The sequence below is a fragment of the Sorex araneus genome, chromosome 7, assembly GCF_027595985.1.
Source record: "Sorex araneus isolate mSorAra2 chromosome 7, mSorAra2.pri, whole genome shotgun sequence".
NCBI classification, from domain to species: domain Eukaryota; kingdom Metazoa; phylum Chordata; class Mammalia; order Eulipotyphla; family Soricidae; genus Sorex; species Sorex araneus.
This window is the reverse complement of record NC_073308.1, coordinates 66384806-66410966: the sequence shown is the minus strand read 5'-3', so window position 1 is coordinate 66410966 and position 26161 is coordinate 66384806. Positions and strand designations below refer to the sequence as shown.

At 41.2% G+C, this 26161-nt stretch overlaps 1 protein-coding gene across 2 annotated transcripts; it reads right to left on the bottom strand.

Moving 5' to 3' along the window:
- Positions 1-26161, bottom strand: GYPA (glycophorin A (MNS blood group)). Of its 2 annotated transcripts, XM_055144871.1 has the most exons (6): positions 26045-26161; positions 25017-25076; positions 9256-9360; positions 5888-5926; positions 4339-4424; positions 1-678 (listed from the first exon to the last, which is right to left on the bottom strand). In XM_055144871.1, the coding sequence occupies exons 1-6, from the start codon at positions 26079-26081 to the stop codon at positions 676-678; spliced, it is 330 nt and encodes a 109-aa protein (XP_055000846.1). In that variant the 5' UTR covers positions 26082-26161; the 3' UTR covers positions 1-675. The 2 variants fall into 2 exon arrangements, with proteins under 2 accessions (XP_055000846.1, XP_055000847.1); XM_055144872.1 differs by lacking the exon at positions 9256-9360.

Below are 26161 nucleotides of genomic sequence, written 5' to 3'. Positions count from 1 at the left end.
TCAACACAAAGTTCACTAATGAGTGAACTTGGGAGTCATTATACATACCTATCTATCTGTATGTGTACATATATGTATTTAAATCTATATCTAGTCTATATATATACAAAGCATTTTTAAGTACAAGATTTATTATGGGGACTAAATATTATTAGTGTAATATCCTATATTGCCTATTCAGCAATGAAGGGAATGATAGGATTATAGTGTCCTCTCAAATTACTTAAAATAATAAAACTAGATGCCTAAGTTTAGAAAACAGGAACTTAAATTTCAATCTCAATATTATCAACTTTACATTTGTCATTTATTAAAAGTTCAATAGAGCAGACAAAGTCAATCTTGAAGAAGGCAGGTGAAGTCATCTGAAGATTTGGAACAGAATTTCATCTGAATTTATTCTAGAACTTATGCTAATAGACAAAAAACAAACATTAAAGGGAATGTTTGTTCTTCATTTGGAAACGTCAGTGACTGGCGGCATTTTCTAGCATAGAGTCACCGAGCTCTTCATGATGAAACTCTCATCCTGGTAGCCTACAACATCGCTAAATTATAATTTGATGGTGTGTCTAATATGCATGCATATCTTTCACGTGATTAAAGTCTTCTCTCTTTGAACTCTTCCGAAATTCTTCCAAAAATCTTCCAGGGAACAGATTATCATTGAGTAGTCTACTGTAGGATTATAGAGGAGAAAAATGAAACAGTAGTATGAGAGTTATATTTAAATACAAAAGGAAACCAGCGCCTAAAATGAATTTCAGAACCAGACGTTCTAACAGACTTATCCTTGAATACAATTATTAGGGAACGAAGGGAATTTTCTTGCTGGCTAGTTCTACCAGTGCTTTTATTTATGGGAAAAATCTGAAGTTACTTTGTAGAAGATAGAATCAGGTTTATTTAGCTTGCACCTGGCAGCCCATTCCACCGAGACTTGTTTGTGGAGGGGACAGTTCCCCAAATAGATGTCACTTGGACTTATGCTTCAGGCAGTTTAATGAAAACGAAGTCCTCAACTGGGGATGCTGTAGCAGAGGCCATGATGAATGAGATGGCTAGGCAATTAACGGAAAATGGAACACAGCTACTCCCGAGTCTTAGCCTGGTCTGAGGGCTCCAGCATAGCTAAGAGTTTACATTCTTGTCTGCAAGGATGGAACACTCCCCATTTGTTTTTTCAGGCTAGTGATGAATGACGTTTTAAAAACAAAGTTGAACAGGAACAAAGCATAACATGCAGAGGCTAGAGAGAGTTCAACTGGCTGGAGAGTACTTTGCACATAGGAGGCCTTGGTTCCAACCCCAGCACCGCATGGTCCCAGAACACCAGAGTATGCCTGAGCCTGGAGCTGAGGATAGCTCAGAGGCTCACTACGAGTGGTCTGAAAACCCCCCAGAAAGGAGGAGAAGGGGCTGGAGCAATAGCACAGCGGGTAGGGCGTTTGCCTTGCACGCGGCCGACCCGGGTTCGATTCCCAGCATCCCATATGGTCCCCTGAGCACCGCCAGGGGTAATTCCTGAGTGCAGAGCCAAGAGTAACCCCTGTGCATCGCCGGGAGTGACCAAAAAAGCAAAAAAAAAAAAAAAAAAAAAAAGAAAAGAAAAAAAGGAGGAGAAAATATGGCCCTGTACACACAAAGTATATTTTTGATATACTGTATATCTGCTTAGCACATGTAAGTGGCCAAGAAGACAAAGAAGATGACTAGGTTGGTTAATAGTGTAGAGGACTTGATAACGAAACTGAAGTGTTTTGGGCAATTCACAGGTATAGTGAACTATTATAGCCATTGACTGGTTCTCGATGATCGTTGACTTGTTTTGGCACATGCAAAACTCAAGAATTCCAAGAGATTGACTCTATCATTCTGTCCATATTGACTGATCCTTATTTCCTTACTCTCAGCTTTTTAAATGTTACACAGTTAATAAGGGTTGGTGTGTGGATTCAAATCCAGGTATGGTTCCAGATATGAGACTGCTAAGCTATACCTACTGCCACATCTCCAATAGACAACATTGAAATTTGTAAAATAGGCATATAAAAAAACCCTTGAATTTTGCTTTTGACTTTTAGTATTTACTTTGTCTAAAACACAAGGTATTTTGTGATGAAGGAAGAAATGTGCTATGCTCTGGGCACAGTTTCACATTACAAAAATCTTAGAGAGACAGGATTGATGAAATAGAATAAAAATGAATCCTAACTGGGTGTACTCCTTTTAAGTCAAATGGGAGTAAATTTTAATTTATTTCCTTGCCAAAAATGCAAAAATCAATGATTAGCACCAACCTGGATTTCCTGTTTATACAAACTTAAAGGAACACCTGTGTCATGTAAAAATGGAGGTTGTACATCAAATGAAGTTTTCTATTAATGAGAAATAAAAATATTAGTGTCACAATATTTTTAACTTAGGACACTACGCATAAAAATGCCTCAAATTAAAGGGTTTTAAAGCTGAAGTTTGTTTTCTTTTGGTCAAAGTGTGTTTTATAAAGGTTTAGTTTGGAAGAAGTCTTCATCTCATAGATGCTTACAAACTTTGATTTAAACTCATTTATATTTCTGAAGAGTATTTGATATTTTAATAGATGAACTTTAAAAAAATGAATCACAGTGAAATACACAAAGATGTTCATGATTGGGTTTCAGTCAAATAATTTTTTAACACCTGTGCCCCCAACAGTGTACATTTCCCACCCTCAATATTCCCAGATTCCCTCCCTCCTACCCCTGTCTGCCTCTATGCTTTATGGAAGGCACTTTTCTTCTCTCTCTCTCTCTCTCTCTCTCTCTGTCTCTCTCTCTGTCTCTCTCCCCTTCTCTCTCTCTCTCTCTCTCTCTCTCTCTCTCTCTCTCTCTCTCTCTCTTGGGCATTATAATTTGCAATACAGATACTGCAAGGTTATCGTGAATATTCCTTTACCTAATAAATAATACTTTATTATTTATTATTTTTATGGGTCCAGAAAGATAGGCACTTGCTTTGCATGCGACTCGCCTAGGTTCAATTCCTGGCCTCTCATATAGACCCATGAGCTTGTCAGAAGTGAGCACAGAGACAGGAGTAATACTCGAGCACAAATATTTCTTAGAGAAAATATTTGTACATGGAGTAATTATAATCATGTATAGCTTTAGATAGTTCTGTAACTCTCCAAATAAAATTAGTTAAAAAAGAAAAAGGAAGGGCTGGAGCCATAGTACAGCGGGTAGGGCGTTTGCCTTGCACGAGGTTGACCCGGGTTTGATTCCCAGCATCCCATATGGTCCCCTGAGCATCGCCAGGAGTAATTCCTGAGTGCAAAGCCAGGAGTAACCCCTGTGCATTGCCAGGTGAGACCCAAAAAGCAAAAAAAAAGCAAAAGACATTCATGTAGATTCCATTTTGTGGTTGAGCCCATGTCAGTAACTACATGAGCTTTTGTGATAGAACAGAGAGGATATGACAGGAGAATGATTGAGAACTCACCATGCCTTTCTGACTAGGTAGTTAATGATCTAGGATTATTGTTTTAATTACGGCAACATAAATACACTCAAGTATTGTGTCATAATAGAAGGTTAAGATAAGGTCTTTTGCTATGCAGTATGGAAAGTTAGTTTAGTGATAAAAATTAATCACTCGTGCATATATCCATGGATGGAGTTTAAAACATTAGATTTTGGAAAAAAACAAATGGAAAAAAGCAGATATCTAAACTATATATAAATTTAAAAAAATTTAAAGACATACATAAATATACAGGCTGGAGCTATAGTGCAGTGGGTAGGGCGTTTGCCTTGCACGTGGCCGACCCATGTTCGATTCCTCCACCCCTCTCGGAGAGCCCGGCAAGCTACCGAGAGTATCTCACCTGCAAGTCAGAGCCTGGCAAGCTCCCCGTGGCATATTCAATATGTCAAAAACAGTAACAAGTCTCAGAATGGAGACGTTATTGGTGCCTGCTCGAGCAAATCGATGAACAATGGGATGATAGTGACAGTGACAGTGACATAAATATATGATTTTAAACAACTTCATAAGGAAATTAAAGTATACATTGTAATAACAAATTTGACCATCTTATTAAATTTGTAAAAATATTGTAGAACACATTACACAAAAATCTTTGTGCAATGAAGATTGGGGATTTTTTTTCTTATGAAATGAAAGAAATGAAAAAAAAAATCTAAGAGTAACTCAGGGACTTTCATGTGCCCAGTTGAAAAAAATGGAGATTTCTTCATTTTAGTTCCCTTTGAGTTGAATTGACCTCCCAGAAATAAACATTCCTAGTGCTGTTCATACAAGTATTTACAACAAAATTAAAAACTAAGCTCTTACCTTCCTTAGCCGGCCAATACAGAAAGCAATAAAGAGGGTGATTCCAATGATACCGGCCATCACCCCAAAAATGATGATTGTAATCACTATAGGAGAAAAAGAGAGCAGAAAATTTCAAAGTAAGATAAATCAGTGCTTACCAATTAAAACATTAAATGGATAAAGTCAGAGCATTCTCTCACACTTTATATTTTTCTAGGAAGTATATTTATATACTATTGTGTTTATCTTTTCAAAAATTAGGAGTTTTTGTCTGTGTGACCTTGTGAAAAATTGCAACTTTGAGTGGCAGAGTCTCTTGCTCAAGGTCACATACTAGCGACAAAAATCAAAACTGAGGTCATCCCAGTCCACTGGAGTCTACAGGACATAACCATGGATCAAAGCTATGTGCACACTTTAGTCCAGCGTGGGAAAGCCTACTCCTTCACAGTTTCAAAACTATGAGGAAAAAAAAAATCCTGGATGTATTAGAAGGCATAGAATAAATCATGGAATCAGGCATTTGGGAGGGAAGTGACCTCAGCAGTTTATAAATATGGGTAGAGAAGCATCATCAGATCAAGTGATTTATCCTAAGTCAGGCAATGACTTACAAGTTGAATGGTTATGAGAATTTCAGGCTTTAGTTTGTAAACATCTACATCTTCACACTATTATATAGGGTGAGACTATAATTTAACCACCAAAAAACACTTTTCAAATCTTTGACATGTTGGAAATGAAACAAAATTTGACTTAGAACTAAGCTTGCAAGTTCTTTGGATATTTGTTGTGCTTCCAAAGGAAGTTAGTAATACTAAGGACAAAACAAAGAGGTTAAATGGCATATTTATTTGGCAGGTTTGCATTTTAAAATCCTTATTCATGATTTTTAAAAATTGAATGCAGCTTATCCTCTTACTGGTATTGCCCAGTCTCCATAATTTCTTGGCTTTAGTTTATGAGATACTAATTCTTTTCTATAATCCATTTTTTCCCTGATGTCAAGCATGGACATAGACCAAGTGGGAAGGGACCCGAGAAACGCAGAGTAGAGAGGGAATACAGAGATGAGGAAAGGCAAGCTTCCTTCAGCACCCATGGGAGGAGTGACAATCCACAGGTACAGAGATTTAGGAAAATTGTTCCAAAGTGGGAGGTCCCAAAATGAATTAGAATGGAGTCATGAATGGGCTATATTTATTCTTGATACATTGTCAATAAAATAGATGATTTTAAGATCCTTTATTTAAAGTAGAAAATAGAATTCAATAGCCGGTAAACTCTTCAGAGACTTCTTAAGAAGTATCTGTGGTTTGTCAGAAAGAAAATTAATCTAACATAAAAAAATGCATATCAAGTTAAGTATTTCTATTTCCAAAATGTTTTTAAGAAAATAAAAAATGCTTATTTAAAAGCATATTTTGTTTGCTGTTTACAATTCCGTGCAGCCCAAATTAACAACATGTTACTTCAAAAAGATCCTTTTAATTTTTTTAGGCATTTGAAGCTAGTTACACACATAACTAAAAAAGTATTTATCCTTCCATGTTGTATATTAACATACCTGGTTCTGAGAACATGTGCTCAATTTGTTTCCTTCCTCCTAAAAAGAAAAAGTTTTGAAATAAAGTCAGAAACCTTGAACGTGTCTTTAGAAATGCCATTCTGGAGTTAGATTATTTAGTTGGTTTGTTTTTCTTCACTGTATTGGGAGAACTGTGGTTCAAGAATCAGGCAGTGAAACTCATGAGGTAATTTGTCAGTCAAAACATTAGTAATTCTAACATCTACTTTCAATTACATACACGTTTTCTTGAAAAATTAAGTGGGCATTCAGAAATGAGCAAACCATCTTGTTAATTAAAGGGAAGGGCATGAGACAATATTGGAAAGAACCACCCTATTGATTTCCACAAGTGCATTTAAAAATGTTATAGTGAGCAGAAAGAGAGGCACAATGAACCGTCACCCCACAGACTCATCCCGTCCATAAGTGCAGTCACATTGCTGTCCCTTTTCCAAGTCTATGCCACAACCTCCATCTGATGCCAAACCCTTCTCATGTCTCCCCTGACTCCTGGCCAATAGTTCCATTCGATTTTCACGGGCAGAACTTTTGTGTGTGGTTACCCTAATGCTTCGCATATCAACCTCTCTGGAATTCATGCACCACTCATGTTTCTTTGTCCGCTGTTTCCATGTCACTGTATGTTATGAAGCCCCCCTGACTACTATTGCCACACAATTTAATTATTCCATGTCACAGCTGACACTCTGTGTCACATAGTCAAACCTTGAGTTGTGGTTGACACAGGGGCTCTGCAGTAAAATAAATGGGATTTTCCTCTTGAATCTGACTCAAGCTATATTACTAGCTATATGATATTTAGCGTTAAGTATTAAAGTGCTTAATTCCTCTGTGCCTTGATACTCTCCCACGCAAATAAAGTACATAGTATCTATCCTTTGGGTTTCTATGAAGATAAAAATTGGACAGTGCACGAGAATATTCAGCATCACACATCCCATGCCAATTGCCATGTACAGGATTGGGGGCATGTGTTACTGTGTGTTTTGGATGGGCCCTCGATGTTTCTGGTGTGATATATGATATATATTATCTTATTGAGTTTGGAAACAAGAGTGATTAACTGGTCCCAGAAGCCTAGTAATAAGCTGCACAAACTTAGCCAGTTTTTCCCCACTCTGGTCTCTGTTATGTTTTTTTTTTTGCTTTATGGGTCACACCTGACAATGCACTCAGGAATCACTGCTGGCGGTGCTCAGAGGATCATATGGGATGCTGGGAATCGAACTCGGGTCGGCAGCGTGCAAGGCAAACGCCCTACACTCTGTGCTATTGCTCCACCTTCTGGTCTCTGTTATTCTTAAAAAAATCTACTGGTTCCATGGATCTCAGTATAATTGTCTCAGTGTTTCTATTAATAAATGATCCTACAGCCACACTATGTCCTCTTGAGTCTTATATTTTTTAAAATTTTTAAAATTTTATTGAATCACCATGAGATATTACAAGCTTTCATGTTTGGGTTACAATCTCACAATGATCAAACACCCATCCCTCCACCAGTGCACATTCCCCACCGCCAATATCCCGGGTCTACCCCCCCCTTTCCCACCCTCCCCCTGCTTCCATGGCAGGCAATATTCCCCATACTCTCTCTCTACTTTTGGGCATTATTTGGGCTTGCAACACAGACACTGAGAGGTCATCATGTTTGGTCCATTATCTACTTTTGGCATGCATCTCCCATCCCAACTGGTTCCTCCAGCCATCATTTTCTTAGTGATCCCTTCTCTATTACATCTGCCTTCTCCCCTCCGCTCATGAAGCAGTCTTCCCGCTATGGGGCAATCCCCCTGGCCCTTGTATCTACCGTCCTTGGGTGTCAGCCTCATGTGATGCTACCCTACACTCCACAAATGAGTGCAGTCCCTCTATGTCTGTCCCTCTCTTTCTGACTCATTTCACTTAGCATGATACTCTCCATGTTTATCCATTTATAAACAAATTTCATGACTTCATCTCTCCTAACAGCTGCATAGTATTCCATTGTGTAGATGTACCAAAGTTTCTTTAACCAGTCATCTGTTTTAGGGCACTCTGGTTGTTTCCAGATTTTGTCAATTGTGAACAGTGCTGCAATGAATATATAGGTACAGATGTCATTTCTACTGTGCTCTTTTGCATCCTTGGGATATATTCCCAGAAGTGGTATTGTGGGGTCATATGGAAGCTCAATTTCTAATTTTTGAAGAACTGCCCATATTGTTTTCCAGAAAGGCTGGACCAGTCGGCATTCCCACCAACAGTGAAGGAGCATCCCTTCCCCCCCCTCCATCCACACCAGTATTGGTTGCTTTTGTTCTTTTGAATGTGTGCCAGTCTCCGTGGTGTGAAATGATATCTCATTATTGTTTTGATTTGCATCTCCCTGATGACTAGCGATGTGGAGCATTTTTCATGTTATTTTGGCCATTTGTATTTCTTTTTTGAGGAAACTTCTGTTCATTTCTTCTCCCCATTTTTTGATGTGGTTGGAGGTTTTTTTCTTATACAATTCTACAAGTATCTTGTATATCCTGGATATTAATCCCTTGTCAGATGGGTATTGGGTAAATATTCTTTCCCATTCTGTGGGTTCTTTCTGTATTTGGGTCACTGTTTCTTTTGAAGTGCAGAAGCTTCTTAGTTTGATGTAGTCCCATTTGTTTATGTTTGCTTCCACTTGCATGGTCAGTGCTGTTTCATCCTCTTGAGTCTTTATTTTAAAACTGGACTCTCCTGCCTACAATCCTTCTGCAAATGGACCTCTCCTTTTCTACTTGCAACCTTCCCTTGTGAAGTCATCTTCCTCGGCTCCACAAAATATCTAAGAGTGAATACTGCCCAAGCACCCTTATCTCTGTACCCAGCATGGCTCAGAGATCTCCTTTATTAGGCACTTCAGACATGTCACACCCGAGCCAGAAAATTGGTGCACATTATTTAATCTTCAGAGAAATACTAAGGGGAATTATTTTTGGCTACATTAAAAAATTGAGGGCACAGAGGCCCTTTGGAAAAGTTCGGGTTCAACTCACCCCGTGAGCAATGGGACTGGGATTGAGCTCTGTTGGGTCAACCAACAGAGCTGGATCCCTTTGATCTGGTAGAAGCACAACTGGATTCCTTTGATCTGGTACAGCATTTTATGATCCCCTACATCATTTTGGTGCCTTGTTGGGTCGCATTAATGTGTTAAATTCACAGCTTGATATTTGTAGAATATTCTAAAAGTGAAAACTCCTTGGAGCAGGGCCTGTGTCTACTGAGCTTTCTCAGACTTCATTACAGCAGTGACAAGTCTCATTACACAGAGTTTCATTAGAACAGTGACTCCAGAGCAGCTACTGAAGAGAGAAACAAACCTGTCTCCCCTTCTGGGAGGGGTTGGCGTCTAGTAACAGGAAATTCTTCTCTTTCCACTTTATCAATAGCAGTGGCTCGTGTTGTTTCCTCTATGGGAGGCACACCTGTATAAAAGTGAAGTTGAGAAGCGATCAAGAATGAAGTGACTCTGGTCAAGAGTGGGAGGCAAGCTAAGTGGTTGGGTGGATAAAGAAGATGTGGTACTTAAGTACAGAAGACTGCTGCTCAGCCATAGTCTATCACTGTCACTGTCATCCCGTTGCTCATCGATTTGTTCGAGCGGGCACCAGTAACGTCTCTCATTGAGAGACTTATTGTTACTGTTTTTGGCATATCCAATACGCACAGGTAGCTTGCCAGGCTCTGCTGAGAGGGCTCCATACTCTCAGTAGCTTGCTGGGTTCTCTGAGAGGGGCGGAGGAATCGAACTTGGGTAGGCCCTGTGAAAGGCGAATGCCCAACCGCTGTGCTATCGCTCCAGTTCGAGGGTATTATGCTCATAGAGTAAGTCAACTGGAGAAAAAAAAAACACTATCTAATTTTCCCTGCATCATTTAGGTGCCATGTGGGATTACTTTGATGCATTTAATTCACATAATGATTTTTTGCAGAATATTCCAGAAGAGAGAACTCTCTGTGGGTAGGAACTATGTCTCCTGCGCTTCAGTTCCTCGGTGTTTGTTATAGCGGTGACAAATCTCTCTACATAGAGTTTCACTGTAACAACAACTCCAGGGCCGCCATGGAAAAGAGGAACAAACCTTTCCCCCCTTCTGGGAGGGGCTGGCTCCTAGTAACAGAAATTTCTTCTCCTTCCACTGTACCAATGGTAGTGCCTAGTGTTGTTTCCTCTATGGGATCCACACCTGTATAAAAGGTGAGAAGGGATCAAGAATGAAGTGACTCTGGGGCTGGAGGACTGCGGGTAGGGCGTTTGCCTTGCATGCGGCTGACCCAGGTTTGATTCCTAGCATCCATATGGTCCCCCAGCACCACCAGGAGTGATTCCTGAGTGCAGAGCCAGGAGTAATCCCTGTGCATCGCCAGGTGCGACCCAAAAAACAAAAATAAATAAGTAAATAATTAAATAAAATAAAAAATTTTAAAAAAAAGAATGAAGTGACTCTATAGTCCAGGGTGGGAAGCAACCCCAAACGGATGCGTGAATAAAGAAATGGAATTTAGACACTGTGCTTGGCCACAGGAAAAGATAAAATCCTACCATTGGGTGAGGTTAAAGGATATTATGACATGTGAAATGAGTCAGAGAAAAAAATAACTATCTAATTTCACTCATATGTAGAAGATCAATAAGATACTATATTAACCAAACAAAGAAATAGTAAAACTTCTAGATTATAAGAACAGAAAGAAATTTTGGTCGTTACCAAAAGTCAAGAAGTTCAGATAGGGCCACTATAAAGTGGTAGGTGAAAACTAGACTTTCAATGGAGAAGGTAATTTTGTGTCTGCAGATGTTTTGTTTTTAATAATGCATGCATACCTAAACCACAATACCTAATTAGAGAGAGAGAACAAAAGGGAATACCCTGCCACAGTGGCAGGGTGGGGTGAAGGGAGATGGGACTGGGGGATTGGGAGGGATGCTGGGTTTATTTGTGGTGGAGAATGGGCACTGGTGAAGGGATGGGTCCTCGAACTATGTATGAGGGAAAACATGAGCACAAAAATGTATAAATCTGTAGCTGTACCCTCACGGTGATTCACTAATTAAAAAATAAATTAAATTTAAAAATAATGGATGCATACCTGAATCTATAAACTATTATAAATTCAATTTATTTCAATTCAAAAGGATGAGCTGACTGAATAAACCATAGAACATATCACAAAAGGCAGATTTCCCCCCCACTCTACATTGTTTTAAGTTGTGGTATGTGCAGGTTTTACAGCTAAAAAAGGCAAAACCTCTTCACTTCTGAAATGATAATGCCTGCCTTAAAGCGCCATAGTTTAACGTGTGTGCCTGTGTGTGCACGCACACACACGTCAATGAGTATGGCATTTGGCATATTAGAGCATTTCATACTTGTTGAGCTATTATTATCAGTTATAGTTGACACTTAATGAGCATTTTGCATTTTTTGGTGTTATGGTTGCCACTTTTATAAAGAGGGTGAATTGAGGCAAGGCTGACAGCATTTTATATAGTTTTGAAAGTTGTCTAGGTTATAAAAACACACACCTGTGACTATTATGGAAGGACTAAGGTTCTGCCTCTGCCTGCAGAACTCCAACTTCAGGTCTATCCATTTCTCCTATAAAGTTAAACAGCGTCACTATTAAGCTGACTTTTCTTTTTGCTTGATAGAGCAGGTGTCCGTTCTGAGATGCTCTACTCATACTTTTTTGCTTTTGCAAAAGTAGAATTTCAGACTGGCAGTGGAATTGTAAAAGTGTTGGCTCCGGTGTAAGACTGGCAGATGAAAGATTCAGGTAACATAGACATTTTTAGATAATAGTTTTTGTTTAGAATAAGTAAATATAAGCACAAATCTGAATTTAGGGCATGGATTCTCATGCATATGCAAAAAATTTTATTAAACACATTTAAATTTCCTTTATTATTACACTTTACTTTCAAAATTTTGTAACTGTAGATGTATAATCTTGTGTGATAATATATGAATATTGTTTACACGCAAATTTTATAAAGGTTTATGACTTCCATAATATTTTTAGAGAAAAATTAAGATTGAGTGAAAAAAGTTGTGTAATACAAGAAAGCACAAAGAGCCAAATAAAGACCATCTTATCAAATCACCCAAGATAAACATTTTGAGCATTTTGGTATATATTGATTTGAACTTTTAGCTTTTATATCTAAATATGTGACATTGTGTTTAAATAATATACACACGTGTATGTTTTTGAAAATATACACTGTGATTCAAATAGTCTTTATGACAGTATTTTTAATGGCTGCATAGTGTTCCATCTTTTAGCCTGCTTACTTTGTACTTTGTATTAGGGATGTATGAATTAAGCAGAAATGATTTATTGTTCCTCCAACTCAAGATAATTCTAAGTTAGTAGGGAGACAGTGAATTTTAATATAAATATAATGAATAATTTTAGAGTTATGGGGGTGGTGGAGACACAGGAAGCAAGTTCTCACTTCTGCTGGAAGGAAAAATAGGCAGAAAGCCTTCCTAGATATGTTCTTCCAACAGCTCTTGAAAGAGTTTGGAATCTTACTGGGGACATTATGGGATGTTCAGGGATATAACATGTCATCGCAAATTGAAGAGTTAGGAGGACTTATATGGCTGCAATGTACGAAATGAGAGGGATGGCAAGAGAGAAATGGGCGAACACTAAGGCCAAAAGGATTAGTGAGCCCGGTGTTGTGGGCTACAGAATGAAACCGGGACTCCATTCTGAACACAGCGGAGAGACTGCAAAGCTTTTGAAGCAGGTTTTCTGTTGGGGAGGGTCACTGGCAACAGGTGGAAGATGATGTGGGACATGAGCACACCCAGAACTTTCTATAAGAAGGATCGCGCCTCAGGAGGGATCAAGTATGGCCAAGATAAGCAGTGCCACAGCAAAGATGCCCCGAGTCCCGCGAGAGTATCCTTATCACACTGTGCCATTGCCCCTGGTCTCGGGGCTCACCGTCAGCAAAATTAAGGCAACTTGTAAGTGCACTCATCAAAGACTCCGCAATACAGTTTAACGGCTCTTAAAACTAGCATCTCCCTGCTTTTAATTTCAAACTATCGGGGATGGGGTGGGGGGAAGGTATTTCAAATGTGTGTAAGAACAGGGAACATTTTGGTGTCAAAATGTGAAAATGCTCAGGGAGAGAAAACTCAATGAAATATTAGTTTGGACTCATACCAAAGCAATTTTCGCCCTCGAGCAAAGAGGCAGGCTTCACAGGACCAGTTCCTCAGGGAAAGGAGCATTTTGTGGAAAGTCAGTTCTAAAGACGTAGAGGTGGAATGCTCAGAGAGCAAAAGTCCCCATGCCTGCACGGGACTGTTCCTCTCTCTGACCCAGGCCTTAACCCTGGCTCCAAGTTATACCACAGCGCATCTCCACCCCCTCCTGCCTGAATCTGCTTGCCTTCCACCTTTGCCTAGAAGCAAGGTGCTAAAGATTAGTCCCCTCAGAAGAGAGTCTCGGGACATAGCTGATAGAGGACCTGCCTCACCCGCGTTTAACCCCCTGCTCCACAGGGCTGCCCGGCACCCCTGGGGCAGGGAACCTAGAATCACAAACAGACAGCAGGAATCAAAAGCCCAGAACTCACACACGTCTGACACTGAAGGCGAGACCTTCAGAGGAACCCAGTGCTTGAGGTGATTTCAAAAACTAATCCCTATTTCATCCAAACTCTACCTGCATGCACCTTCCTGGGCCCCTTGAAACCCAAGTGGTGATTTCAGACTGTAATCTGCCACTTTGGTTCTTACTAACACATGCTTTGACTTCAAACTTTTTTTGAACAATTTCTCATTCAAGTCACTTCATGCTACACTCTCCTAGTAAGTAGACCCCGAGGGCCAGCCAACAAAGGAATGAGAACAGTGACAAAAAGCATAATTTCCTCAACAATCTAATATTTGTAGTTGAACATAGAATCATCTTTGCCAGAGAAGCTTTTTCCACCATTTTCTCAAAAAAAGTCTTAATTTTCAAGAGGAATTGTGTGTGTTTGCCCGCAGTTCTTAGAGGGCAGAGACTTACAATTAAAGAGCTGAATAGTTCTGTGTCAACTGAAAGAAAGCAGCTCTAACCACACAGGCAAACTTTTAATGTACTTTTTAGAATTTAATTAAAATTTCAAGAATGTCCTGGTTATTCCAACATGAATTCTTGTGGCACTTTAAAACAAATTAGCAATCACCTGAAATGAAATAAACTTGCAACAGTTTGGAAAATGCCACTGAAGTGAAGCAAAGGAAATCTTTTTTTTTAACATGGTTGTAGGTGTGCATGTGTCTTTCAAAATTCCCAGCAAGGAAACCCAAATCCTGCATTACGTATTGCCAACCACTTCTGAGAATGTTCTCAGCCGCACTGGACGGCCATATCCTTCACACTTATCAGCCTTGTCCAGGTTCCTCAGACTTAATCAGCTACAAGACATCTGTCCACATGTGCAAACCTATGTCCCCAGTTTCCTTAGTTTCAGACCTTCAAAACGGAGACACTTCTGCAAGTAAGTAGCTATGAACCACAGACATGGTTTGTCTAAATCTTACAAGTATTGGATTAGGAGATAGGCATCTCTCCTGATTCTTGTAAAAAAATTTTTTTCTCTTTTGCTCTGGATCCTGGGCAACCTGCAGCCGGTCACTTTCTGCTTTCCATAGGTGCGTTTGCATGGTTCACAGATCAGAGTTTGGCTGAAATAGTTCTCGTTTAATTCAGAATGTCCTTTGACACTTCTGTGTGAAGTTCCCTCGGAATATCTAATGTCTTGACAGATAAAGAATTCAGTGCCATCAAAATGAAACAATGATCTCAGATGAGCACAGCTGGTAAAAACCAGAGCTGAGCCCAAGCCGATAATGATCCCACTCCCCAGATCCCAATCTGAAATGACCTTGTCAGCAACGTTCCTTGACTTATTTGAAAGTGGCTTCTTGAGTCACAATGGGCCTTGCTCCTGTCTCTGTGCTCCGGGATCAGTCCTAGTGAAGCAGCTGGGATGACCACACATGGTGCTGGGGAAAGGATTCTTGGACATAGGGTGTGTAGTGTGCGAGAGGAGATAGCCAAATTCCTTGGCATGCGAAGGACTAGAAATTTACTAGTAATCGTGCAGTCTTCACTTAGATGATTGTTTTTTCTGCACTATTTATTTGCATGACTTCTATTTATCTCTTAGCTCTTGCTCTAGTTATTAAGAAAACCCATCTTGGGGCTGGAGTGATAGCACAGCGGGTAGGGCGTTTGCCTTGCACGTGGCCGACCCGGGTTCAAATCCCAGCATCCCATATGGTCCCCTGAGCCAGGGGTGATTCCTGAGTGCATGAGCCAGGAGTGACCCCTGTGCATTGCTGGGTGTGACCCAAAAAGCAAAAAAAAAAAAAAAAAGAAAGAAAACCCATCTTTTGTGCTAGTTCTAACGATGATTTTCTTAGTACTCTCATTTCTAGAAGAAGCCCATCCTGACCGTGCTGAATATGCCCACCTTTCTCTCCGAGTGAAGTGTATTTGCCTGGAGGGACCATGACAGATGTGTCCAACATCAGCCTTCCTGGGAACATGGTACTGGACCAATCCCATACACTCCCTCAGATGCCCCAACCTGAGAAGCCACGTGTTGGGAAAAGGAACAAAGCCAGACTCTTGTTTTTATCCCCGGGGTACCAAGAAGGCGAGGTGATCCGTGGGTTTGGAACATGTTAAGGTACAAGTAGAAACAGGTCAGTCTCCTAACACTTCTCTCTGCTCCATCCACCCAACCATACGGCTCTCCCAAACGGTTGGCGTTTCTACCGTGGAAGGGAATTAGAAAGAAGAGAAGTAAAATGCAATGTTGGGTGAATCCCCTGCAGTGTTGCTCATGCCCAAACTGCCAGTCACTGAGCTCCTGCCCTGATGTGATAAAGTCAGCTCCTGCAGCCGCTGGCTTGCTTTGAGTTCCCTCCAGACTTAAGTTGATAGAAACAGCCTTATCTTACAAAAAACAACTCTTAGAAGGATACACCCTGCATAGGAAATGACTTCAGTGGTTTCCAAGTTAGAAAACTAAGTTTTCTAAGGGTTATAATTTTTTTCCATTCTGATGACCATGAAAACTCATCAATACATTTATTTGTGGAAACTCTGCACAGCTTGTTTGTGATAAAACTCACATTTGCTGACTTTCAGCTCACTGCCTTTCTTGACAAATCTCATTGCTTTACTCAGAGTGGATGCATAAATGGGGACTTTGCCTGTTTCCAAACAGTTTTGGAGACAGCTCTTGCTCACATGCAATATTTTAAGGCGAATATGCAGTTTTGCTCTTGAATCAAAAGATTTTGCATGTCATTTTATATGTTTTCAGCATACCGGCTTAGTTTTAAGGTGCTGACATTTCTGGATATGAATTCTATGCACATTGCGTTTGGGCTGAAAACAGTTAGGAAAGATGAAAAATAATAATTACTTATTGTATTAATAAAATTAAAACTTTATCTCAAGGTTCTCCCGCACTGGTAGTCCCCATTATTGTTTGTACTCCATGGACTAACACCAATAGAAGGTAGATGAATAATTCACAACTCCTTTATGTTTTGGGGGTTACTGCTGGTGTTTTACTCAGGAATCCTTCCTGGAGGTGTTGAAGATCAAGCTGCATGCAAGGAAAAAGCCTCTCTCCCTACACTCTCTTCCCAGCATCAATAGCAGTTCTCACTTTTAACTGCATATTATGGTGTCCTGCTTTTGACTCCTTATGTGCTGTCAGCAGTAAGCACCCTTCCTCCAGATTAGATGGCAAACATATTGAAGACATATTTTCCTGGGGTTTGAGGTCTATATTAAAATTCTTTTTTCTTTTCTCTTTTTGGGTCACACCCGACGATGCTCAGGGATTACTCCTGCTTCTGCACTCAGGAACTACTCCTGGCGGTGCTCAGGGGACCATATGGGATGCTGGAAATCAAACCCGGGTCGGCCACATGCAAGGCAAATGCCCTACCCACTATGCTATGGCTCCAGCCCCAATGCTAAAATTATTTAAGGCCAGGGGCCAGAGTGATGGTACAACCGGGAGGGCATTTGCCTTGCACTTGCGGCCGACTCGGATTTAATCCCTGGCATCTCGTCTGGTCCCCCAAGCACCACCAGGAGTAATTCCTGAGTGCAAAACCAGGAGTAACCCCTGAGCACCGCTGGGTGTGACCCCCCGCCAAAAAAAAATTCTTTAAGACCATGTGCCATCATTTTCTAGAACTTGAACAGCTTAAGAAACAATTTGATATCTGAGCTGGCTTTGCTTGGGGAAAAAGAAAAGACACTCCCAATTTGCCATTGTGACAAATGGTGCTTCTTGTGGCTTTTATCTGAGGAGCCTGGCGATTCCACTCTCGGCACTTCCCAAGGGCAGACTCCTGCACACGCATCAGGCAAAGTGGAAGGGCTGTGCTGGAACTTGAATTGGAGCCTGGACACGCAACTGGGGCCACCGCACCTTGGAACCCCCAATCCCACATTTCGTTTTCCAGGCAACCAACCTCTTCTTTAGATGCTTCCCAAAGCCACCACAGTCACAGAAGCAGAGACACATTTATCACCATCAACACATAGCTGGGGACTCTCCATCACAATCTGACTTTCAAATTGGAGGGTGGATCTCTCGGTGCAAGGACTGGGAACCTCGCACTGTTAAGGATAACCAATGTTTTGAGTTTTGTGGGCCTGATGATGGGCCTCTGTGAAAACTCTAACTTTCAGCCCAGAACAAGAGCTGACTCTTGGAGAGTGCAGCTGTTGACAGTGTGTAGACCAGTCTGTCCCACCACTGTTCCCTGGTGTGCAAAGTTTCGTTTCTGATCATTTCCGAAGTTGCAAAGTCATCCTCTTTTGTTTTTTCCTAAGCACTTAAAAAGATATAACACGTTCTTCCCGAACTCTGTCAGCACTGATGTCTAAGCACAGAGCCAGGAGTAAGCCCAAAGTACTGTCAGGTGAGACACCCCCCCCCCCCAACCCGCCACCCCAATCCATGTATGCGTGCATTTGTGTGTATATGAAAGTAGGTAAAGGGACAAACACAATGACCTTTCAGTGCCTATACTGTATGTACTGCAAAACATAATGCCCAAAGGGGAGGAGTGAGAGGGAGGGAGGGAGGGAGGGAGGGAGGGAGGGAGGGAGGGAGGAGAGAGAGAGAGAGAGAGAGAGAGAGAGAGAGAGAGAGAGAGAGAGAGAGAGAGATGTGTACCATCGAGGCAGTCCTGGGGAGAGGTTATGGCAGAAGGGAAACTGGAGTCATTGGTTATGGGAAATGCTCACTAGTGAAGGGATGGGTGTTGGAACATTGTATGACTGAAACCCAACCATGAACAACTTTATAACTGTGCATCTCATAGTGACTCAATAGAAAATATTTAACAAAAACTGACACTCTTTTTTTTTTTTTGCTTTTTGGGTCACACCCAGCGATGCTCAGGGGTTACTCCTGGCTTTGCACTCAGGAATTACTCCTGGCGGTGCTTGGAGGACCATATGGGATGCCGGGGATCGAACCCGGGTCGGCCGTGTGCAAGGCAAACGCCCTACCCGCTGTGCTATTGCTCCGGCCCCAAAACTGACACTCTTAACAGGTTGTACAGAACTAAGAGGTGAGCTAGATTTGGCTCAAGGGTTTGTAAGCTTGCTGGCCTTGGCATTGATTAGAGCCTTTGGATGTGGAACTGAGTCAATTAGTATTTTTTAAACTTCTTCACACAATTCCACTATGTAGCCAAGGTAGTAAGTTCATGGGCTATGGTATCCATTATCATTTTTTTTTCTTACAACCTGTGATGCTCAGGGGTTACTCCTGGCTCTGCACTCAAGAATTACCCCTGGCGGTGCTCAGGGGACCATATGGGATCCTGGGAATCGAACCCGGGTTGGCCGCGTGCAAGGCAAACACCCTACCCACTGTGCTATTACTTCAGCCCCAAATTCTTAAAACTAATTGAGTATTTTATATTTTATCTCAATTCAGCTCAGTTTTGACATGATCTACCCATAACATGCATTAGATTCTACAGGTTAAGAGTTTTCCCACACACACACCAATCTCTTCAGATACCAGTTATAATTAACTCCAGGCAGCTATAGGTCCATCTATCAATTTTGTGGAAACAGAGGTTCCCATTATCTTCTCCTTCAGTTCTATTAATTTTCTGACTCACAGAATTTGGGAGTGTATTTACTTAGCATTTTACCATTTTGCTTTGCATGTGGCCGGGTTTGATACCTCCCTCCCTCTTGGAGAGCCTGGCAAGCTACTGAGAGTATCCTGACTGCACGGCAGAGCCTGGCAAGTTACCCATGGCATATTCGATATGCCAAAAACAGTAACAAGTCTCACAATGGAGATGTTACTGATGCCCGCTTGAGCAAATCAATGAGCAACGGGATAACAGTGATACAGTGCTATTATAGAAAGACTGTAACTCAGGGGTGGCCAGATGGAAGAAACACATAGAGCGGGGTGGAGGTCATAGAGAGAGCTTCATGCTTCATGCCCTCTCCAGGTGCACCATTCTCCTCTCCTCTCCATATATTCAACAGCGAGAAGCTCTCCAAAGCCTCTCCTTCAGGGCTGCTTTTATGACGGCTTCAATACTTAGGCATAATGAGCTCATTGGTCAGGCCTATTGACCTCAATCATGAGCCTCTTTCTGGGGATAGGTGTAGATGGAACCATCAGGTACTTGACATCAGCCCCCATAATTATATGCAACCAAATGTTGCCTCATTTGCACAACATAAAGCATCATTACAATACTTGGGACTTCCAAGGGCTCGGTCTAAATGGGTAAACGCATATTTCTTTTAGATCACAATATACTGTAATCTACATCTTGGTCTTCAAACATGGATTAAAGAATACAAATATGCTAAAATCAAAAACTATAGGGACAATTGTTACAATAGTTCAGTCAGTGATGACTATCTCGTCCCTCGAGATAGTAACCCTCTGAGAATGTCCCCAGGGAAAGGCTGCCATCATCAGTCTGGCCTACCATCCATGACCGGGGTGGGCATTCCATTGCTAGGTCAGGTTGCCATTGTCCTTCTGCCTGACCAGATGGCCAGGCCATTGGCCACTTCCCATGAGTCAGTGAAAACTCAAATATTGAGGCTCTAGCTCTGTTGTTCCATCCCTGCCTGGAAAGCTACATGCAAGTCTGCCCACTGAACAGATTCGCTTTTATTTTCTTAGCCAGAATGACGGTGATTTTCAAACAAGATGTTGCTCATTTATCATAGAATTTCTGTTATCTACATTCCAAGTAGCTCTTGGCTGGCCCGTCAAGAGCTGATTCCTAGGCACTGGCCCAGGGACAATCAAATCAGGAAGCTACTCATGTAGTTCTAGTTCCAGTCAGTCTTTGGTCAGAGAGAGTTCCCAGCCTTGCGAGCATCTCCTCTCTGCAGCCCCACGTAGCTGGATCCTGCACAAACCTTCACCACTGTGTTACAGACCTCTGCTGGGTGCTAGGAGCCCTGAAGGAATCAAAGGAAATCAAAGACAGCTTCTACACAGAATCCTTACTCAGGGATCTTTCTTCCGATTTATACAGTCAGAGCACACGTTAGAGCAAGGAATTTATTGTCCACCCCACTCACTACCTACCAGTTTACAACCTGCCTTTTCTGAAAACAGACTGTCCTTTCACCCACTGCCCCCTTTTTGTGACCCTGCAGGTAAGACGGCTTTCTAGGACATAAATCTACCATCTTCCACCTTTGGGCTTGGTGTTAATCAAGTTCTTCCCCAACCCATCGTGCTGTCTTTTGATTGATACTCCACTGAGCGCCAGTGGAACCAGACTTTCTTGGTTACATGGTGCCATGATCCTGTTACAGTCGTTCATGCATGTGGTGACAGCTTCAGTAGTTGGCAGGGTTTTGCCACAATCTCCAGTCTATGGTCCACATGGGAATTTCCCACAGGGAATTTTTTTCCTCTCTCCACTCCAACCTGCTCTGTACTGTGGGAATAATGTGACCTTGCTGGTTTCCATCGATCCTGTCCAAATAAAATCTTATTGGTGCATTTATAGGTTTTCTCTCTTATTGTCTCAGGTAGGGAGGAACATTTCCTAATTCAATAGTTTCCATTCCCATAACCAATACAGTTACGACACTCTTCTTTTTATAATATCTGCTCAAACATTGTACTAACTCCCTTGTATAGGAGTTCTAGAAGTTTCTCTTCTCTATCCCCTAATCATATATCCCTACTTAGGTGAGACAATTGTTGTCCCTCGAGGGACCCTAGTCCTTTGGACCATATTCAATTTGATTCATTTGTCCAACCACTGCCCCAAACAGAGCTGGTCAGATTTCCAAAGTAATCTGTCTTCTAGAGTTCTATTAGAGTCCTCTAATGCTGGGGCACCAAAAAGGGAGCCAGCTACAGAGTCTCATCCACAAACCCTTAATAATCTTTACTTTTTTTTCACTGGTTCTGGAGAAATAGAGTGATAGGTAGGGAGCTCACCTTGCACATGGCCAACCTGGATTTGATCCCTGGAACCCCATGTGGTCACACAAGCCAACCAGGAGTGATCCCTGAGTGCAGAGCCAGAAGTCCCAAATACCGCTGGGTTTGAGTTTGATGCCCCAAACCAAAACAAACCACCAGAACCCCTAAGAGGTAAAACCCATAAATTTAGTCTAAGGGATAAAGCATATAGGCCTGTAAAATATGTAGAAGAATGGGGCAAGTAAAACATTATCTTTATATCAAAAACTAGAAATCAGAAATCACTTAATAAAGTATATGATAAAGAAAACAAAAGTATGCTAAATGTCAGTTGTAAATCCATAAACACAACATAGAGGAAATTTCTGTATTAAAAGAAAAAGTCTGGCCCAGGATATGGTAAGTGGCGAAGTAAGTTGTTTGTCGTGTATGCAGGTGACCCCACTTCAGTCTCTGGACCACATGGTCCCCTAAGCACCGCTGGGAGCAACCTGCAAACTGAGCACTGGTGGGGTGGCCGAGGTGATCCCTGGCCCTCCAGGGTCCAAGTGGCATTGCATCCTCAGGCTTAGCATAGAACTGCTAACCCCATTAGCTGAGAGCATGGTGAGGGACTCCCAATGGTTACTGCTTGAAAGTCCACTTAGAATTCTCTAAATTGAGCCAAAATAGACAGGAAAGGAAATCTCAGCATCTACATTGTAGGCAGATCACAAGGAACACAAATGAGACTAAAGAATATGATATATATACAAATAAAAGATATACTAGACAAAAATTAAAAGCCAAATCAAAATTTTATATTAGACAAAAATACTTAATGAAAAATACATTTGAGAAAGTGACAGGTTAGTTAATATTGGTAAGTGATATATTAGACAATGGTTCTGAAGCCAATATGGATCATTATATCTAGATAACATGGCAAGACAAACTACGAGACAAAAGAAAAAAATGGTAGAATTATAATAGCTGTGAAAAATTATAACAGTTTTCTCTCACTGTGATAATCAAGGAAGCAAAAAATAAATATTGAGAGGAGCTAAAAAATATCTGCCTCACAATCACAAGTGATTGATGTATAGCTTCTTTGGAGCATAAATCTCTGAGGACAAACTTTATCGTGTATTTCCACATTCCCTACATTTGTTTTGAAGTGGCACGGCTGGATTTCCCGACAAGATGCTCATGAGATCTGCACCTGAGGGAGAAGCTCAGGGAAGGCGTCAAGACGCAAAGTTGTCCCGTGTTCCTGCAGGCGGGATGTGACTTCTTAGTGCCTACAACAGAGCACTACCCCTAGTGCCCACAATAGGGCACCTTGTCACATTTTGTGCTGTGGGCTTCTTTTTCTTATTTTTATTTTTTAAAAAATAGAACCAGGATGGAGAAATATGGAGCAATGCCAAAGGGAGGTCTCTAGAGACGAGGTTGTCCAGTCCACGCGAAAAGGAGCAAAAGGCTAACGTGACAGGTAGGATGTTAGGGTGTATTAGCTGTGCCCAAAGGGAGAGAAAGACAGTCTGCCTCTGTCCTGGGCTTCATTTTCATAAACCATAAACAGAGCATGGGTGACAATGTGGCAACAATAATGCAGTACCAAGTCTGGAACATCCCCGTGCACAGTAAATCAGACAACATGCATGTTAAGTCTAATCATTCTTTACTCTGACTTCCTCGAAACTAACTTCTCCAACTATGGGCTGAGATGTTGGGCAGTGTTTTGGTTTCACTGTTTGTAATGATGGCAAAGGGGAATAACGATGGTCTCTACATTAGAGGGTTATTGATTGGTTAAATCAATTAAGATATATATATATATATTATACAAACGAAATAGCTGATTAAAAAATTTCCACATGGAATAGTTTGGATCTCAAGTAACCAAAATACTATTGAAAAAGGACCAAGTTAGAGGCTTTACATTTTACAATATTGAGTCTTACTACAAAGTGGTAATAATCAAGATAGTGCAGAACAGTATGTCTCGGGGGGACAGGATCAAGAGTTTAGAAATAATCCTGTTTATCTGCAGTCAATGACTTTTCAACAAGGTTGTGGACCATTAAAAGGTGAAGGGATAGCTCCTCCAACACTTTGGGTGGGGACAAGTAGTATTCTAATGTCAACAATATAGCTGGACTCTTATTACCTACCATGGTAAAAAACCTGAAGAAAAATGGATGAAAGACCTAGATAAAAGACATAACACTACAAAAACTTAGAAGAAAACATGAGATACGTCTTCATGATCTTGGGTTAGTAGTGACTTTCTTTTTAAGATATGCCACCAAACGCATATGCAGAAAAATTAAAACTAGGTAGAATTTTGCCAAAACTAAAAGCTTTGCTGCCTCAACGTATGCTATTAAGCAGTAAAATGACGGCCCATAGAAAGGGAGAAAGGGGCTGGAGCACCATGGGTAGGGGACCTGTCCTGCATGCAGCCAATCTGAGTTCGAAACCCGCCATCACAAATGGTTTCCCAGCACTGCCAGGAATAATCCCTGAGTACAGAACAAGGAATAATCCCTGAGCATCACCTGGTGTGGCCCAACAACAAAAACAACAATAAAAAACATTTGAAAACCAGAAAGGGAGAAAATATTTGTAACCTGTGTATCTGTTCCAGATTTCATAACAAGAATACATAAATAACATTTATAGTTTTAACCTGATTCCAAAAGTGGCCAAAGGACTTGAGGAGACATTTCTCCAGAAAAGAGGATGCAAACGGTCCACAAGTATAGGACAACGTGCTCAACACCATTAGCCACTGGGAAAATGAAAAGTCAAAACCACAGTGAAGGTCCACTTAATCTCACCAGCATGCCAAGAACAACAATAATAAAAAATAATCAGCACGGGTGAAGAGTCTCCTTGTCAGACTGGATTGGAAGATCCATAACTTAGCAGAAAGCGTGTAACGTTTTCTGCCAGGGATCTAGCCTTCTCAGACTCAAGTTCGCTTTTCTTGCTCTGCCAGGTCATTACTCAGAGGGAAGACAACTGAAGTGTAGAGTTGGGCGTTGGGGATTGTTATTATCACAGCCCTATAATAGCCCGATGCACTGTGGGAAATAGAAGGCAGGATAATTATTCATAACGACTGCTCCATCCATTTATGACCAATTTGTGTGCTTTTCTCTACCAAATCACTGAACTCATTTGCAGAATCCATTATTCACCAACTTTATTTCAATGGCAATGAACATCATCAAAAGAATATGCTAGTATCATGGCTTTCCTCTGTTAATGCACGTTAGCATTACTTTATGATGAAATCCTAAAAAAAACCCAGTACAGTATTTTTCTGGTTTACTTAAATTAAATAAATAAAATATTTCTAGCTTACAGGCTAAGAGGATCTCTGCAGGAAGTTTAGGATATTTAAAAAGTGGGAGAAAAAGTTCCCCTTGGGTCCCGGTGCTCTAAGACAGCCCTGGGACTTTTCAACACTTTTCATTTTGTGGTCATTTAGCTCATTTATCATAGAACACATCATAGGCAGGTATTTGGGAATATATGGATCTGATAACAATGACTGGGAAAGCTATTTTACACCTTGTGTTAGCAACTTACCTTGAGTATCAGTTTCTGCTTCTTGGGCAGAAGTTAAGATGGCACTTGGAGAAATATAACCTATAAAGACAAGTTGGGGAAACAATTAAAAATTTGCTCCCCAATAGATACTTAAGTGTTCTCCCTATTCCTCTGGAAACCAAATGGGTTTTCAGGACAAGAAAGTTAAATTCCACCCCCAATTTGAAGTTAGAACAAGTAATCTTTGAGAAAAGGACCCTACTCTCCTTTGTTGAGGCTACTTCTCTTAAGGAATTGACGATAAATTGTCCCTTTCTTTTTAAAAGTCCAGTTTCACACCAACCTAAAAAGATGTACAGATTTGGAGACTGATGTACAGTTCATTGTACACACACATTGCACTCTGGGGGGTCATTGAAATTCAGAGAGGGAAGGGAATTTAGCTACCACACACTCACACGATTGCCTTATTCAATAGGCATGACAGAAACCCTTGGGCCCAGTCAGCTTTCCAGTGTCAAGGAGGGTGTGGCCAATTCTGGTCATTTGTCATTCCTGCAGCTGTTGCATATTCCAAACCCACCGAGTACCTAAGGATGTGTGTAGTGCTCAGAGGAAGATATAAGCTTGAAAAAATACATAGTCTTGAGGTCCCTGGAACCCAGTTTAGAAGACTTTCCCCCGCAACAGTTAAATGGTCAAGCAGTGTCTCTTGCAGGATCACTGACGAAAAAGGACTTATTCCCTAATTCATCCTACACATGTGCTTTCTAAGCAGGGGACCCGCAGAGAGCAAGTAGTAAGATACGGACAGACGCCAGTCAGCTGTGAGTCTACCCGGCCCATTGCGTGGAGTTCTTCTGTGTCCACAGATGCAAAGCGAGATCCTTTCCTGCATTGTACACCGCCACCTCCAATCGGGCTTAGGAGATCTCACCAAAACCCAGACGTGTCCACTGATTCACACAGAGCAGTTCCTTCTGAAAAGCTTCTTTTGATAACCCCATGTTTTCATCCACACCTCCATTCCCAACATACCAGCACCATACCAACAAAGCTCCACTTACCTGACAAAAGGATCACGATGATTATTGTCCTGTACATCTTGGGATCATAAACTGGTGCTCCGGCCACTGCAAGAAAACCGCCCAGGACTGAGAGCAGCAGCTTCTGGCTCCAGCCTG

Excerpts from the sequence above, each read along its gene's own strand:
- GYPA (XM_055144871.1), bottom strand. The coding sequence starts at position 26,081 with ATGTACAGGACAATAATCATCGTGATCCTTTTGTCAG. Across the intron at positions 25,077-26,044 it reads CATCGTGATCCTTTTGTCAG|GTTATATTTCTCCAAGTGCC; the intron begins GTAAGTGGAGCT and ends TTGTCTTTATAG. Across the intron at positions 9,361-25,016 it reads AGCAGAAACTGATACTCAAG|GTGTGCCTCCCATAGAGGAA; the intron begins GTAAGTTGCTAA and ends ACTTTTATACAG.